This window comes from Taudactylus pleione, unplaced genomic scaffold, assembly GCF_031769625.1.
Source record: "Taudactylus pleione unplaced genomic scaffold, aTauple2 ptg000309l, whole genome shotgun sequence".
Lineage (NCBI taxonomy): Eukaryota > Metazoa > Chordata > Amphibia > Anura > Myobatrachidae > Taudactylus > Taudactylus pleione.
The window spans coordinates 4,260,258-4,279,139 of record NW_028284710.1 but is presented as its reverse complement, the minus strand read 5'-3'; the positions used below and the strand labels follow the sequence as shown (position 1 = coordinate 4,279,139).

General features: G+C 41.1%; 1 protein-coding gene across 1 annotated transcript in view; it reads right to left on the bottom strand.

Moving 5' to 3' along the window:
• The window catches only part of ICE1 (interactor of little elongation complex ELL subunit 1), a 125,154-nt gene that overhangs the window by 8,881 nt on the left and 97,391 nt on the right, over positions 1-18,882 (bottom strand). The window contains exons 15-16 of the mRNA XM_088442295.1: positions 15,624-15,814; positions 9,144-9,250 (exon numbers count right to left, since the gene is read on the bottom strand). Coding sequence (XP_088298421.1) covers positions 9,144-9,250; positions 15,624-15,814 — 298 coding nt within the window. The remainder of the gene's footprint in view (positions 1-9,143; positions 9,251-15,623; positions 15,815-18,882) is intronic.

The following is an 18,882-nucleotide window of genomic DNA, read 5'->3' as shown; positions in this document are numbered from 1 at the left end:
CAAACCTCGTCCCCATCGCTGTGCCGGTTGTTTGAAGGTAAAACTGGTTCTCAAACCATAAGTAGTTGTGTGTCAATATGTGCATAATGCTGTCTGTAATGAAGTCAATTTGATCTGGTTCCATCTGTGAATCTTTAGTGAGGTAATGTTTGATGCTATCTATACCTGTTTCATGTTTGATGATTGAATATAAGGAAGTGACATCACTAGAGACAAGCCAGCAGTGACTGTCCCAATGTATGTATTGTGTTTTTTTTAAGATGCTGATGGTGTTTTTTAGATACGACCGTTCTGTCTTGACAAGGGGCTGGAGGAAGGTATCTACATATTTCGATAGGTTGGATGTGAGTGATTGAATGCCTGATACAATAGGTCTGCCTGGTGGATGGATAGGATTTTTGTGGACTTTCGGTAAATGATAAAAGACCGGGATGACTGGATGTGGGGTATTTAAATATGTGTACTGGAGTAATCAAGATATCTTTGTTAAGCCCCTCCTGGAGGAGGTTCCTTAGTTCTAACTGAAATTCTTTTGTTGGATCATGTTTCAGTTGTTGGTATGTGGTGTTGTCGTGTAAGATTCTATTAGCCTCGGTGATATAGGCATCCTTGTTCATGATCACTATGCCTCCCCCTTTGTTATGTTCTGGGTTGTTTGTGGACCCGGGGTGGTAGCAGGAGCGAACACAGAAGCGGGTTTGAATAAAATACTAGGTTTTTTAATAAGTGCTTGAGTAGACATAAACTATAGCAGTAAATAAAAGTCCAGGAATATATAAATGTGCACAAGAGTTCTGTGGTGGGAGTAATGGGTTAATGTCCAAGTAGAAACAATTAGAGCTGTCCAGGTGTGCAGGTAGTGAGACTGAAAATAATCAGCCAGGTATGCAGGTAGTGAAGCAGGAAAATAATAGCCAGGTATGCAGGTAGTGAACTAAGGCAATGAGCAGGATGTCAGCAGGCTCAGGCACTCAGGTATGGGCCAGGGGTGATGGAGGAAGCGGGGTAGTCCAGCGGAAGCTAGGAGCTGACAGGCAGACTGGCAGACAGGCAAATTCACAGGAACAGGGTAAGCACAGAGAACTCCCTCTCAGCTAGGCTGAGATACACGTTGCACTGGCAAAGGAGGAAGGCACTGACCCTTCCTAAATACCCCCATGCCGTGCTGTTACTGGCCGGAGGGAACATGTGACTCACCAGGATTGGCCAGCCGCATAACATGGCCAGAAGGCAAGATGGCGGCGCCCATGCCAAACGGAACGGAGACGGCGCCAGGCCTCACCAGCGCAGAGTGACAACAGGGCCACACAACAACGCGCGCAGCCAAAGCCCCCCGCCAGACACCTGCTCCGTCACCAGACAGCCTGCGCCACAATGACCTCACAGGCAACACCCGCCTAGCGCCATGCTGAAATACCCTGGCCATGACACCCTTTATCTGCAGGCTTGATTATTAAATCTCTATTTTCCTTGAGGTCTTTTAATGCTTGTAATTGTTTTTTTGTCATGTTTTGCTGTAAATGCTTTGGTTTTGTTTGCTCAGTCTGGCCAAGTCTTTTTCAACCATGCTGGTGTAATTGGTGATGTAATTGCCTGACATGCAGGTCGGATAAAACTTTGATTTAGTCTTTAAATCGGTGTGATGGTATTTGTCATTCACAGGTTTGTGTTGTAAAGTGGGTGTTTTTTTAAATTATTTCTTGAGTGTTAATTTCCTGGAAAATTTGTGGATATCTAGATAAGTGTTGAATTTGTTTATTTGGTGGTCGTAGCGAATTTTAGGCCTTTGTCTAATACTGCTATGTGGTCTTCATCTAGTGGAGTGCTACTCAAATTGAATATCCCTAACCCTTTAGTCTGTTCTACTCTCTTGGGTCGTGTCTTTTTGCTTCCCTCTCCTTCTCTACAGCCCAGTCTAGTTTTCTTTTTTGTGATTTGTTCAATGTTGTGGTTGGTGTTGGTGGGTGACTTGGTCCTAAAAAATGATCTGGACATGTTCCTGAGTTTATCATTGCAATCTCCTTGCTAATGTTGGTGATATTTTGTATATTGGCTGATTGATTGATAATATCGTCTCATTGGTCTGTATCTAAATTAGGTATTTGTGTTGTGGTAGTTATATTTATGTTGTGTGCGCTGATGTTCAGAAGTTCCGGTGCTATGTCAAACCAGCCTTGTTCCAATGATTGTCCAGTCAGATCTAGATTTCCCTCTTCTTCCTCAATGTCGTGTATGGAAAATGAATGGTCACTGCCTGTAGTGGTATTATGATCCTCAGATGGTGCTGGTGAGTTATATTGTTTGTCTCTAATGTTGAGTGTTTTGTTAGAATTAATTTTGGTCATGTATTCCTGATATGTAAGATTTAGCCTTCTGTAGAAGGGAGTGTTGTTATTAAGGCCACCTGTGTGTTTAATTCTTTTGCCTGATGTTTGATGCTTTTTTCCTACAGACCTGGTGTGTTTGTCTAGTATCTTATGTGGCTTCCGTGTTTTTTTGGAGATATGGTACTTATCTCTTAATATCTTTCTTTGTGGATATAAGTGTCTTCCCCTTTGCGTATTTTGTTTAGAGTTAGTTCTAGGAGTGCTCTGTATTCTTGTTCCGTTTCGTAGGGGGCTAGTTGAGTATTGAGTTGTTTTATTTCTTTGTCTAGTATATTCATTTCCTGTCTTTGTGTGTTCACTAGTAAGTTTAGTAATTGTAGAGAACAATCTAATAGAATTTGATCCCATTGGTTCATAAACTTGTTATTGTCTTGATGATGTGCTGGTGCTTTCTTTCTTTTGAGGCCCTTGGGGATTACTTTATTTTGTAGATACCATTTGAGAGTTTCTGTGTCCCACCATAATCTATTTTCCTTGGTAATTGTTTTCTCAAATAGGGTGTAGGTAGTAAAGAAACTGTGGGTGTCTGGTGTATAGGTTTTATTCCCTGCAAGTTGTGAGAATAGAGTCTCAGCTCTATGTACAGTACTCTGCTATTTTTGATGTTGAGTATCCCCATCTATCTGTAACAGTCGTGAGTCCTTGCGGCAGGTGTTAAAGACACTAGATAATGCAGTACACAACAGGGAACGAAGAAAATCACATTTCACTACATTACAAACAATTTCACCAGTCTGACCCTGCAAAAATAAAATTCACTGCTTTAAAACTGGTCAAACCAAATTGGAGAGGGGGGAACTACACTGTATAGATAAAGAAGAATTGAAATTGATAATAACTATGGACACCCTGATACCGCAGGGACTAAATATTGACAATGAAGTCCATCATCTGCGAATAAAATTATACCTATATCTATCTGCAAGCAATAGAAACCATTACTCCTGATCTCATATTCCCCTGTTACCCACCACTTAGGTACATCGAACAAGAAATTTACAAATGAAAACACCCCACTTGTATGAGATCCAAGCTATGGATATATACACCCAATCATATGATCCCCTGTTCCACTCGCAATCCCTACATATATACACACACATACATATATATATATACACACACACACAGATATATATATATATATATATATATATATATATATAACAAATATACCAAAAATGTGTCGGCGCCACCTTAAGGTTTTTCAGAAGATCAAATACACAAGAACCATATAAAATACGTACTCCCTTAGTGTAAAAGGTGTCAGCTAAAACCAAACATAAAAGGACTTTCGGATGAGCCCTATTCAAAAATGTTGCAAATGTGTTAGGTGACCAGCGACTGACGTATAGTGAAAAGTGTGTGAACATAAACCAGTGAAATATACAATACACAGTGAAAACTATATAATCACAATTTATTGTTATAAATTTTAAAAGAATATATATCTCTCTCTCTAAATCCTGTGCATACAAGCACGGATGATTCAAAATAACAGGTTACCACAATGTGCAAAAGAGTGCTAATAAATATTTAAGATGACGTTATAAAATACATTTCATACTCATAAATACATCTTAAAAACAATAGGAGTATATGAATTTAAATATTTAAAAAGCCAAACAGCACAAAGAGATCAGTGGATAAAACCAAGTAAAGAGAATATTTTTAAAAATTCTTTAAAAAGTATAAAAACTTTTTCTAAGAATATAAATGGGAAATTTCTGCAAAAAGTGCTTATCTGTATAGTTCATTCAGTCATGAAGGCAGCTCTCCCAACGCGTTTCATCCATAGGACTTCATCAAGGGGATACTAGTTTAGTGGGGTATTCTCCTATTTATACCCCTACACCAGCTCGTTAGAGATCAGGGGACCGCATCACTTCCTGTCTAACAAATAAGGAAGTTCTAATCAAATTCAACTTTTTACAGGCTCCCAGCCATAATTTATATTGATAATGTAATATTCTATATTATTTTTACACTTTTCGTGTATCAATAAACATGTATATATATATATATATGAACCAGATGCATATTGTACATGGGCGACTTCCGCCCTTATCTCCTGGGTACTTCCGCCCTTAAAGTTTCCCTCATGTATAATCAAGTTCCATACACGAGGGGGACACGTGCTCACTGGCCGCGTCATATCCGGGCATGTAATTTCCCTTCCAATGGTGCTTGTTAGTCGCGTCCTCACCACGCTGTCACTTCCGCCCTTCTCTGGAGTAATGCTCATGCCGATTCCGCGTCATCACTTCCGCCCTTCGTAGGGTCATGCTCCTGGCTTAATGTGCGCTTCCTACAGCACTTGGTGATGTCATCAAGTTCATGTTGCCCATTCGTCGTGCAGCATCATGTAAACTGTAAAGGGCTGTACTTCCGCCCTTATGCCAGTATAGTTCATCTTCTTCATACAGCAATCTAGTAGCTTGAAAGATATTAATATATTAGACTTTACTAATTAAAATGTATATAGCCAATATGGAATAAAAGATGTAATAATATTGAGATGTGCACATATATCGTTTGTGTCAAAAATGTAGGGTGTGAATGTGGACAAATATTATTTAGGTCTTTAAGTACCAAAGGATGGTAGTGACTAGAACAATTTAACTATTTGTTGAACTTATGTTCAAGGCTAATATTCTCCAAGTTCAAATTTGTTGTGACTATAAGTTCAACAAATAGTTAAATTGTTCTAGTCACTACCATCCTTTGGTACTTAAAGACCTAAATAATATTTGTCCACATTCACACCCTACATTTTTGACACAAACGATATATGTGCACATCTCAATATTATTACATCTTTTATTCCATATTGGCTATATACATTTTAATTAGTAAAGTCTAATATATTAATATCTTTCAAGCTACTAGATTGCTGTATGAAGAAGATGAACTATACTGGCATAAGGGCGGAAGTACAGCCCTTTACAGTTTACATGATGCTGCACGACGAATGGGCAACATGAACTTGATGACATCACCAAGTGCTGTAGGAAGCGCACATTAAGCCAGGAGCATGACCCTACGAAGGGCGGAAGTGATGACGCGGAATCGGCATGAGCATTACTCCAGAGAAGGGCGGAAGTGACAGCGTGGTGAGGACGCGACTAACAAGCACCATTGGAAGGGAAATTACATGCCCGGATATGACGCGGCCAGTGAGCACGTGTCCCCCTCGTGTATGGAACTTGATTATACATGAGGGAAACTTTAAGGGTGGAAGTACCCAGGAGATAAGGGCGGAAGTCGCCCATGTACGATATGCATCTGGTTCATATATATATATACATGTTTATTGATACACGAAAAGTGTAAAAATAATATAGAATACTACATTATCGATATAAATTATGGCTGGGAGCCTGTAAAAACTTGAATTTGATTAGAACTTCCTTATTTGTTAGACAGGAAGTGATGCGGTCCCCTGATCTCTAACGAGCTGGTGTAGGGGTATAAATAGGAGAATACCCCACTAAACTAGTATCCCCTTGATGAAGTCCCATGGATGAAACGCGTTGGGGGAGCTGCCTTCATGACTGAATGAACTATACAGATAAGCACTTTTTACAGAAATTTCCCATTTATATTCTTAGAAAAAGTTTTTATACTTTTTAAAGAATTTTTTAAAATATTCTCTTTACTTCGTTTTATCCACTGATCTCTTTGTGCTGTTTGGCTTTATAAATATTTAAATTCATATACTCCTATTGTTTTTAAGATGTATTTATGAGTATGAAATGTATTTTATAACGTCATCTTAAATATTTATTAGCACTCTTTTGCACATTGTGGTAACCTGTTATTTTGAATCATCCGTGCTTGTATGCACAGGATTTAGAGAGAGCGATATATATTCTTTTAAAATTTATAACAATAAATTGTGATTATATAGTTTTCACTGTGTATTGTATATTTCACTGGTTTATGTTCACACACTTTTCACTATACGTCAGTCGCTGGTCACCTAACACATTTGCAACGTGTGTGTGTATATATATATATATATATATATATATATATATATATATATACATATACACACATACACACACACATATACACATTAAGAATATACTGAATATATTATCTTGTCACATTATTTCCATCATTATGCTATACCCTATATTATATTGGATACACCAATTACTAACATCATAAATACTAACTAGCTCAGACGAGAGACTGACAGCCTTTTTACAACCAGAGATTGACAGTTACGATAACCAATAGCCTAATAGGATACCCACCTATCACAAACAGAGGCGGGGACCCACCACCCCATTTAACACTGCTGGAACATTCATTACACATGCTTATCTCCCAGAGGAAGACCCCAAGGGGTAGAAACGCATTGGAGAATACACCCAGATGTACCAGATCCCATTGATCTCTCTCTAAACCCAGACTTGCTGTTCCATATACAGAGTCCACACACTGCAGCACTACAATTCACCAAGCCTGCACTAGACGGACCCAGTCACGTGACACAGTCCGCATCACCTGATGCGGAAGCAGCAGCACGACGAAGACGGAGCAGGATTCAACAGCTACACGGCCCAGGAACGCAAAGCAGGAAGCGCGGACGAGAGGACAGGTGTAGGAGGGATCCAGCCACATCAGGCGGCGTGTGGAAGGTGGGGCATCTGTAGTGGAGGGGTTAGCCAGGTTGAGACAAGCGGAGGTCGCAGACCAGCTCTCCCCTCCCCATAGACAGGAGCGTCAGGCTACACGCTGGGACCCCGGGGTCTCCTCTTTCACTAGAGGACACCCGGGTCCGGACTTAGCTAAGACCTACTAGTCCAGACACCGAGCCCCACAGCCCCAGTGGTCTCCTACATGTATTGAAGACCACCCAGGCACCATCACATCTAGCCATACAGTGACTCTAACAGCATAAACAACAGCAGGACGCAGCGTTGTCCACAGAGATAGATATTTATTTATTTCAACACACACCTAACTTACCTTATGGACAGCAAGTAACTCTACAGGCTCCACTCATCCCACCCACCCCAGGAGGAGGATTAGCAGAGCCCCAATAATATTTCACGCATATGCCTGCTTTTTTACAAGTGTCATGAATAATAAATCATATATTATTGACACTATTCCACACCTGTTATACAGTCATTTTCTTCCATAGGGTTAGTGCGCTGAATACACTGTGATTGTATTTGCCTGATATCATTGGGAGGATAGACACCCCCCTCATTCAGCAGCACATCCTACCCCACAGTCGCAACTCCAGTGCGCAGTGTTTAATCTGTTGTGTATTACAGATAAAGAACACGGTCAACATGATATTCTTCACAAACTGAAAAAGTGACTCTAGGACAGTTATAAATTCTGAATTCAAATATGTGATTAGAATTTTTCCATCAGGCAATTAGGTGCGAATTGCCAGGTGCGAGTTGCTATTTTCACATTTTGCAATAAAATTAGCAACTCGCACTAAATCAGTCAGACTGAATTCACAACTTTCAGGATCGCACCTCCCTGAGGGTGGGAGATGGAAAAGAAAATCTTTATTTTTAAGGTTAAAATGTCAAGACACTGATGAACCCCTAAGACACCCCCCTGATTGTCCTGTAACCTCAGAGTGTCCCTCACCATACAGGAGCCAAGTATTTGTTATATTAGTTGTTCGAATACTTTCAATAATGCTAAGAAAGTGTTTAAATCATCCACACAATTTCTGTTGTGTGTGGTGAAGTAACCTTCAAATCTCAAAAGGCAAAATTTCACACCACTTCTTAAAAAATAAAAAAAAGAAGTCTATAAAATTTCACTTCTTGGACTCCCCCACCTAGATTCTTCCCAGAAAATCTTGTGACCGTCAGTGATGAGCATGGCGAGCATTTCCATCAGCAGATTTCTATGATGGAAAAGAGGTATCAAGGCAAATGGAGTTCCAGTATGCTGGCTGACTATTGCTAGACCATGAGAGACATCCCAAAGGCAAAATATGCCCCAAAATCATCATCTACAACTTTTTAGGTCAGCCAGAATGAGGTGCATATTTATCATTTAGAATAACTAATTTAATAAAAAACTTTAATCGTATATCTCAAAAAAACGCTGCACGATGGAGATGGAAATAATATGAATGCATATTCGAATTCAGCATGAAAAATACATTTGGATTCAGTTTATTTGGTTCTTGTGAAAGAAAAAAAAAAGTTTATTTTTGCAGACCAGTGATAATCTAGCTTTTCATTAGTGTGTTTTTAATCAGTACTAAAAGGTGAATTATGGAGTTGACCTACCCAAATTATATGGGAGATTTATCAAAGCTTGGAGAGAGATAAATGGGAAAGAGAAAGTAACAACCAATCAGCTCCCAACTGTCATTTTTCAAACACAGCCTGCAACATGTCACAGTTAGGAGTGGAGTGGCTGGTCGTTTATCCACTTTATCGCTTCATACATCTGCCCCACATAGTTGCTGTGTACAAAGGTGCAGCTACTGTGCAATAGCGTGCAGCGCAGAATCAGGCACTAAATAAACAAGCCAATAATGATCTGATTAATCTTCAAGGAACTATCAGACATTGCAGATAATACTGGCCAACATAAAATGATATGTGAAATATTTTGAACATGTAACATGTGAATAATAGAAGCACTAAACTATTGTCCCACTCAACATTATACTTTAAAGTAAACTATCGATATGTAGAGTGTTATTACCACATTAAAAAAACAAAAAACAAACAGAACCAACCAATGGGAACTTACCAACAAGACGAAGCACAGTAGCAACGATTATATCTGGGACAAGTGCAATATTCAGGTTGCCCTTTTTGCGTCTCACCCATTTATCCAAAATTGGCCAAAGTTCTTTACTAGGAACACGGGGAAGTACAGATAATAGCCATGTTACGGTGCATTGCAAAACATTTGAATATAAATCTGTTTATCCACCAATTCGTTTCGGAGTATGTAAAGATGTATGTATATTTTATGTTTAATTGAATCTTTAAGTGAAATTAGGTCAACACAACCACTGCAGGACACCAAATCAAACATGATATTTCTGGCAATTTGAATGCACAAAGTACTATTCATTTTCTGTATTTCAAAGATTGAGAAAAAAGTATGAATATACGGCATATGTAGACCACCATATTTATAACAGCGTCCTGCAAGAGAGCTGACAAACTCATTAGTATCTACTACCCAGTATTATATTGTGGCTGAGGAGTTTAGAGGCAAAAAAATAAAGAGTTATGGTACACTTACCTAGATAACTCCTTTTCTTTGAAGTCCATAGAGTTCATGGGGATATTATTGTTGGAGACCAGGCACCAAACAGTTAGAGCTTCAGGTCCCAGGATGCCTCGGGTCCTCCTCCATATATACCCCACCCCTAGCCATAGGACTTCAGTTTAGTTAACAAGCCTCAAGGCAGGAGAAGGAAAGAGGAGAAGGAAAGAGGAGAAGGAAAGAGGAATCGTACATCAGAAACACTCTCACACAAAAGGAGGGAATCTGTGCCCTAAAGAAAAAATATTCCCATGCAGTCAGGGTGGGTGCCCTGTGGACCCTATGGACCTGGAAGAAAATGAGTTATCTAGGCAAGTCTACCATAACTCTAATTTTCTTCTTCAGGGTCCATAGTGATCCAGAGGGATACCATGGGGATGTCCCAAAGCAGCTCTAGGGTGGGAGATGCTCCTGAACAGAAAGGAGAACTCACCGCCCAAAGGAAGCATCCTGAGAGGCAAAAGTATCAAAGGCATAAAAGAAAAGTGTGGACAGACAACCACCTGGCTGCCTAGCAAAATTGTTCAGCAGAGGCACCATGACTAAATGCCACGATGGCCCTACAGACAGAGTAGAATGTGCTATCACCATGCTTGGGACAGGGAGATCAGCCTGTGTGTACACCTGAGAGATAGTCATCCGTAGCCATCTCGCCACAGTCTGCTTATTAGCTGGCCATCCTCGTTTGTGAAAACCATATAATAGAAAATCAGATGCTCTTTTTGTAACAGTGTTTGAGCGCTCCACATAGATACGGAGAGCACGAACTACATACAGGGAGGCTTCACCAACAGAAAGTTGTGGAGCCTGAAAAGCTGGAACTACAATTTCTTCAATTACATGAAAATGGGACCCTACCTTTGGAAGGTAACCCTCCATTGTACGAAGAACAGTTTTATCCTGGTGAAAAATCAAAATGGAGAGCGTGCGAAAACGCTGTAAACCACTTCAAATCTACAGGGTCTAGAGGTTCAAATGGGTGAGCTTGTAGCCCCTTAAGAACCAAGGACAAATCCCAGGGTGCTACCGGCGGAACAAAAGAAGCTGAACTCGCAGAACTCCTTGGAAAAAAATTGTAACATCTGTTAATGAGGCAATCTTCCTCTGAAACCAGACTAACAGTGCAGAAACCTGAACTATCAAAGAAGCCAGGCAGAGACCACAGTCTAAACCTGCCTGGAGAAAAGCCAATATCCTGGAAATCCTAAACACCTTAGGATCATCTGTGGGAACACCAGTGACCAAAAGAATGGCTAACTCTGTAATAAATGCGGGCAGGGGCAGGCTTCCGTGCCCTAAGCATCGTTTGAATTACAGAATTGGAAAAAGCTTTTGCTCTTAGGATGGAAGATTCAAGAGCCACACCGTCAAAGCCAGACGGATGCCGGCAGGGGTTCTGCGTTAGCAGATTCTGCCATAAAGGAAGAGGATACGGACTGTCTATTGACAGATTCTGTATGTCGGTGACCCAATGACATGTGGGCCAAGCTGAAGTCCCCAGGATTAATGTTCCGCCTTCCTGCTTGAATTTCCTGAGAACTCTTGGTAGGAGGGAGATCAGAGGAAATAGATATGCCAGCTTGAAGTCCCATCTTACTGCCAGTGCGTCCACGAAGGTTGCTGATGGATGCCAAGAGATCTCTCATTTGTTTACCAGGAGCTGAAACACTCCCGGATGGAGAGACCATTCTCCGGCGTGTATGTCCTGGCGACTTAGGAAGTCTGCTTCCCAAATGAGTACTCCTGGTATGAATATTGCCGTGAGCCCCGGAAGATGACGTTTTGCCCAAATCAGAACCTTTTTCACCTCTTTCATGGCTGCGTTACTTTTTGTGCCTCCCTGATGATTGAGGTAGGCCACTAATGTCGCATTGTCGGACTGGATCTGGACCGACTTGCCCTGGAGCAGGTCCTGTGCCATGACAAGTGCTTTGTATACTGCTCGCAGTTCCAGAATGTTTATTGGTAGACGACTTTCCGGATTTGTCCATATTCCCTGAAAAAGTGTGATGACCTGTCATTGCTCTCCGTCCGCAAAGACTGGCATCTGTGGTGAGCAGCACCTAATTTGGAATCCAGAATGGGCGCCCTTTGTTCAAATGAGCCTTTCTCAGCTACCACAGGAGGGAGTGACAAACCTTTGGAGTAAGAAAAATCCTCTGGGACTTTATTCGATGATACTGTCTGTTCCACTTGGAGAGAATCAATCTTTGTAGAGGCGTGGAATGGAACTGAGCATACCCCATCATGTCGAAGGTGGATACCATTGATCCCAGGACCTGCATTGCTAGTAGAATGGATACCCTTCGCTTTCGAAGCAGCTTTCGTATTCGCAACGATAGGGCCACAATCTTGTCCTCTGGCAGAAACACAGTCTGTGCCCGAGAATCCAGAAGAGCTCCCAGATGTACCATCTGCTGTGTTGGAGAAAGTGATTATTTCTTACAATTGATGATCCAGCCGTGCTTTTGTAAGCAGGCGATGGTCAGTTGAAGATGGTTTTGTAAAACAACCGGAGTCTGTGCCATTATCAGAATGTTGTCCAGATATGGCAGAATTCTGACTCCCTGACACCTGAGATAGGCATTCATGACTGCCATTATTATGGTAAAAACACGGGGAGCCGTAGATAGGCCAAAAGGTAGAGCCTGAAACTGGTAATGTTGCTGAAGGACAGCAAACCGTAAAAATTGCTGGTGGGATGGTATAATAGGAACATGCAGATATGCATCCTGAATGTCCAGGGAAACCATGTAATCCCCTGCTCCATTGCCAAAATAATTGACCGGAGAGTATCCATACAAAACTTGGGTACATGGATAAACCTGTTGAGGGTTTTTAGATTTAGTATAGAGTGATGAGCCCCATTCAGTTTCTGAACCAGAAATAGATAGGAATAATTACACCTTCCCTGTTGCAACACAGGAACCGGGACTATTACCCCCACCTGCAGCAGGGAGTGAATGGCTTCCTGAAAGGCCAAGGCCTTGACTGCATCTGATGGGGGGGGGGGGGGATCTGTGGAAAAGAAAAAAAAATCTGGAGAGGATGCCTCCTGAAAGTGAGGGCATACCCCTGAGAGATCATTTCTTGGACCCAGGCATCTGTTGTCGTTTGATGCCAACAATTCGCAAACTGAAGAAGTCGCCCTCCCACCCTGGGATCCCCCGGGAGGCAGAGTTTGTTGTCCGACTTAGAAGCTGGACGTCTTGCCGGGCCAGACCTCTTAGCTTGTCGCCTTGATATTTTGCTAAAACTAGATGTCTTAGAGGAAGGCTGCTCCCTTGCTCGTCCCTGAGAACCGAAGGACCAAAAAGAAACCTGCCTGGACTTTATAGTCGCTGTAGATGGTAGACCTGCTGACTTTGAAGCCGTCAGAGTAGCTATTAGTTTATCCAAATCTGCTCCAAATAGTAATTTTTCATAGAAAGGTAAAACTTCCAGCGCCTTTCCAGTATCTTTACCAAAGGGCCCTGCGCACCACTATTGAAGCTGCTGGTGCTTTAGAAGCTAAAATTCCAGCATCTACAGCAGCTCCTCCCAAATAGGAAGCCACTTCCCATATATGGGAGATATACATCACCTGTTCTCTGGTAGCATTTGGTAAAGAATTTTCCAATGCTCCCATCCATTCTTCAACCGCTTTGGCTACCCAGGCTCCAGCCATAGCTGGATGAGTAACAGCTCCAGATGACGAAAATATTGTTTTAAGACAGGCTTCAATCTTTTTATCTGTGAAGATGCTGACGGAATAGGCAATGTAGCATTTCTGACTAAATGTGTTACATGAGCATCCACAGTAGGATGTACCTCCCACTTAGTACATACAGAAGGTGGGAACGGATACAATGATGTTATTCTCTTCTTCACATAAAATCGTTTATCAGGGTTATCCCATGCCTCCTCGATAAGCTCTGTAAGCTGTTCAGATACAGGGAGCTCCGTTTTGACCACCTTCTAGTGGTGATTAAACACTGGAGCCTTCTTACTATGAGCTGGTTCATAATCCTGAATGTCTAGGATTAATTTAACTGCCGTCACCAAAGAAGGAACATCCACTGTGGACGGAAGGTCCTCCACACCCGAGCTAGAGCCCGGAGAGGAACCTTGCACATAATCTGAATCCATATGTTGAGCAGACTGATAAAAAGTCAACTTGCGCTTAGGCGCCCTAGTAACTACCGGTCTGCTATTAACATTAGATGGTGACATACTCTGACTAGAATGGCCAACAACATACTTCAAGGAAAAATGCATAGGAGGTGCAAACATAGCATGCTGTGGACACCCCATCCAAGGAGGCATAGCGGGAGCAGCCATACAATCCACAAAATGCTTCATTAGCTGTGACAAAGAGGATACCCAAAAAGTAAACTGAACTGAACTGGTTAGGTGGCTCTTTATAACGGGCAACACACAAACAATCCTTAATGTCCTGAGGGGACAAAGAAGCCATACATGATTTACATGAAACCAGCACAGAGGGCTCCCCCTCCTGTATCCCCTTTAGCTTTTGACATGTTCAAAATAAAGGCAATAATTGCAATGTTATGTGACAGCCTTCACAAAATCTTAATGAATGTGAAGCACTCAGAGAAAGACCTCCACCCCAAGAGGAAGATAAGAAAAACAGTAATAGTTATAATTGACAGAAATAAAGGAGTGTGTCAATACAGCAGCTAGCAAACAGTCACATACAATGCATATGTAATAAAATCACAATCAACTCTAACTCAACTACACAAAGGAATGGTAGGATATAGAGCACTATACACCTTAACCAAGGGAGAGGTATACAGGGAGACTGACCCAAACCCTCCAGAGACCAACAGCTATAGGGCGTAATGAGCGTGGACCTTGAGAATCTCATATACACGCTGAGGATAGGAGGAGCAACCCAGATGCGTGAAACCTTTCTTAGGGACTGCATCTGGGTCAGGGGAATAGATGCCGGGGGAGCGCCTACCTCCCCTTAGCTGCGTTAATCTGCCGGGTACGCTGGCGTCGTGGCAGCAGACGAGTCTTCTGCCGATCCCCGGTCGTGAGGCGATAAGGCCCTGGTGGTGTAGTGAGGATGCGGACCCCGGGCCCTGACTGCAGCAGCTTCTGGTGCGTCTCTGAAACCTGAAGCGAGGAATAACCTTAACCAACATCTCCATGTGTCTGGTCGCAGTCCGGGTCGCAGCATTGCTGCTAGCAAGCTCAGCCGCGACCCGTCGAGATCACCAGGCCAGCTACTGGTGTTGCGGCTTGGCGGAGGTAGATGGAGTTGCATTATCTGCGTCTTAATACAGACGCTGAGTACTGCTGACTCAGACATAAGAAATAAAATAAAACATAAAAAAAAAAAAGCTTAGGACTGCCAGAGCAGTCCCGTTACAAAGGTGCGTATTGATCCTGCTGCACCAAACGAACAACTGAAATCCTATGGCTAGGGGCGGGGTATATATGGAGGAGGACCCGAGACATCCTAGGAGCTGAAGCTTAACTATGTGGTTCTTGTTCTCCAACCATAAATATCCCCATGGTATCCCTGTGGATCCCTATGGACCCTGAAGAAGAAATAACACTACTTCGACTTGATATACATGGGCATCAAATAAACTAACAATAAAAGCACATCACAGGTAAAATGGAAAACAAACTAAAAAGAAAACCAAACCAAACATATGTAAATGCCCGCCCAGTTGTGACGTCAGGCATGACACATCAGGCCGATGATTGGCAAGTGTGTATGCACTTACCAATCGCCAGATAGGAGGGCGGATTGGCCGGATGGCCGAACTGTCATCCTAATGTGTATCCAGCTTTACAACATGGAAAAAATGTCAATAAAGTAGATTATACTGAATTGAATAATCACTCATTTACAACAGCTTCTTACATAATATAGTGTAAGCTCTTAAATTTTTTTTTTTTTTAAATCGGCATTAACATGAATATCCCCAATACCTTATAACATTATCATGTGTCCAAGTCCATTTACAGTGGTTGCACAGGAGATCAACAGCAAACACATATTCCCAAATGTTGTCTGACAAATCTTCTCCATACGTCTCACTTTGACAAAATTTTACATCTGGATAGAGCTGTATTGCCATAAGAACACTTGACAGCATGACACTTATATTCATTGGTGGTGTCTGCAAAATAAGAGAACATTAAAAGTAAAAAAATAAAAATTATATTATATTATAAAATATATATATATATACACACACACACACACATAGAAAAACACAGGCTCAGTCTCCCAGGCTTCAAAAATCGTGGCAAAAAATAAATACATAAAAAGACACAGACAAAATTACCCAACTGGTATGAAATATATCAAAATGAAAAATTAAAAAATTAACTATACCATGTCATACAGAAAACTCATATACTTCGTATGCACATGCCTTTAACTGGTACAAATCATGTGGACACAGGATGGATGGACCTAACAACACATAGTTCCATTATACACGCATATCATACACATACATATTGTGGGCTAGTAACACTAGTCATCACTACAATTTACTGGTGATTCAATGAAAAATACACATGGTAATCCAGTTTTATCTACATACCATAACACCAATTACAAGTGCAACAGAAGGTATAGTATACCGGAGTTAGAAACTGAAACCCAATAAATGAAGTCACAATTTGCAGCTCACAGGGACCAGCACGTGTATACAGACAAGAGCCAGAAAGTCCAATGCGGCTGAATAACAAAAAAAGCAGGAAAACAAATCTTAATAGATCATTAGACGGCCAGCGCGTCCGCTGTATACCAAAAAGTAACCAGTCTCTTACCAATGCTGTACAAATATGCCACCAGCAGAATCCCGCTCCTGTGTTCAAGACGCCTGCTTCCATGCGACGCCAATGTGTGTGCCACTAGACAGACCATGCCGCTCTCTTAAACCGGAAAATCCGGAAGTGCGTCACGTGACACGCACGCTGGTGATTCATACCACCAATATCCTGCTTAGCCAAGGAAACGCACAGGCTTGCGTTCCATGACAATTCACTAACCCCAGGCAATAAACATCCGCTCTGCCTCACCTCTAGTATAGGCGCACAACCCGACCACGGTATAGTCCATCTGTGCATATAAGTATCCATCCTGAGACATGGCATAGAATATCACTGACAGGTTTCATTAACATATCGGCTAGCCAGCCAAATATTAATAATAATAATAAATGATAAAAAATGAAACATACTCGGCTAATGATGGCTCTAGCAGGCACACACCCAATGTACACCATCACAGCTCACAAACAATAATAAGAACCTAAATAAACAAAAACAATAAACAGACTATACAATAAATAATGACTAATAACTACGCCACGCTATGAAGCCCGAGACCATATACTCATATCACCACCAACAAGATCTGTCTGAAATATACCTTATTGCCAATTCACACATACCTGTCACATAAAAAAAATATATCACTCCCCAAAAATTTTTTAAATGAGAATATAAAAAAAGAAATTTTTTTTTTTTTTAAAAACAAACAAAACAAAATAAAACCTCCACAGTGCAATGACATACATAATACAAAAAATAAAAAATATGAGAAATATTAGAAAACATATAAAGAGAAATACCCCACATATAACACCCATATGTGGTTTAAATACAGAAATAAATATAAAATCAGGAATACAAAATCCACCACCCAGAAGAAAATCCAAATAAAGAAAAACTAACATCCACATCAACCACAATAGAAGAAACAAAGCCCCCACCAAAGAGAAATACTAAAGAAACATATTGAATGAATTGTATTCGTTAAGACCCTTTGGGGCCACAGTGTCCAATCGATGTATCCAATAGCTTTCACGTTGTTTCAATAACTGGAGTCTGTCACCGCCGAATCTTGGGGGAGGAATCCAATCGATAAGTTTACATTTCAGACTTGCCACCTGGTGATGTCGATCCAAAAAATGTCTGGGTACAGGCTTGTCCGAAGACCCAGAACTTAATGCTGCCCGGATGGTGGCCCGATGGTTTGCCATACGGTCACGGAGTTTACGAGACGTAAGTCCAACGTAATAAAGTCCACATGGACAGATCAAAATATAGATCAGATGATCTAATGCACAATGTAGATGGTACTTAATATTGATTTTTTTTGCCTGAATGAGGGTGTGGGAATGAAGGACCAGTCAGCATTGATGTACAAGTGATACAAGAGAAACAGGAAAAACTTCCAGGTCTGACAGTCATGATATTCTGAATGGACGTGTTCTCATTAGGATAAATTGTAGGACGCAGCAACATCTGCTTCAGACTTGGTCCCCTCTTATAGGCAATCATAGGAGGTCCCATATTCTTAAATGGTAGTTGTCTATCACTTGATACAATAGGCCAATGCCTTCTGAGTGGCAAATGCATGATTGTCAAACTTAGTGATAAAAATCTGACGGTGTTCTTTAGAGGTACTGGAAATTACCTCAGTGCTTGGTGTTGCAAAAACCTTTTGTGCTTGTCTTAAACATCGTTTTAAAATGTCAGATTTATAACCTCTCTCTTTGAATTTATTAGTCATTTCTTGTAGCTGCCTGTCCCTATTCATGGGATCGCTGTTAATCCTCATCACTCTCAAATACTGTGAGATGGGCAGATTATTTTTCAATGCTGGAGGATGAAAACTGGTGGCCACAATGCTAGATTCCTATCTGTTGGTTTCTGGTACAATGACGTCACCATACGTCCGTTCACTTTGGTAATTACATCTAAAAAACTGATGGTGGTATTATCAACCTGAGAAGTGAACCTGATGGGACTGGACAATGAATTTAACGAGTCGACCATATCAGTAAATGCTGCTTTAGTACCACTCCATAATAAAAAAATATCGTCGATGAACCTACGATAAAAAATAATATGTGTACTATATTTTACGATTATGTAATTGAAGCTTAATGGCTTCAAGGCCGCCTATATGGGGAATTACGGTGTATAAGGAATTTACATCCATAGTACCCAAAAGTATATTATCACTTACAGGTCCAATGTCCTACATTGAACCTGTAAGTGATAAAATACTTAAGGGAGCACATATACCAACCGAGTTTCTAGTTGATCTCGTCAGTTTAGTTTTGTATCACAATCATTTTTTGTATAAAGATTCTTATTATTTGCAGCTGTCGGGGACTGCAATGGGGTCTAATTTGGCCCCAGCTTATGCCAACCTTTACATGGC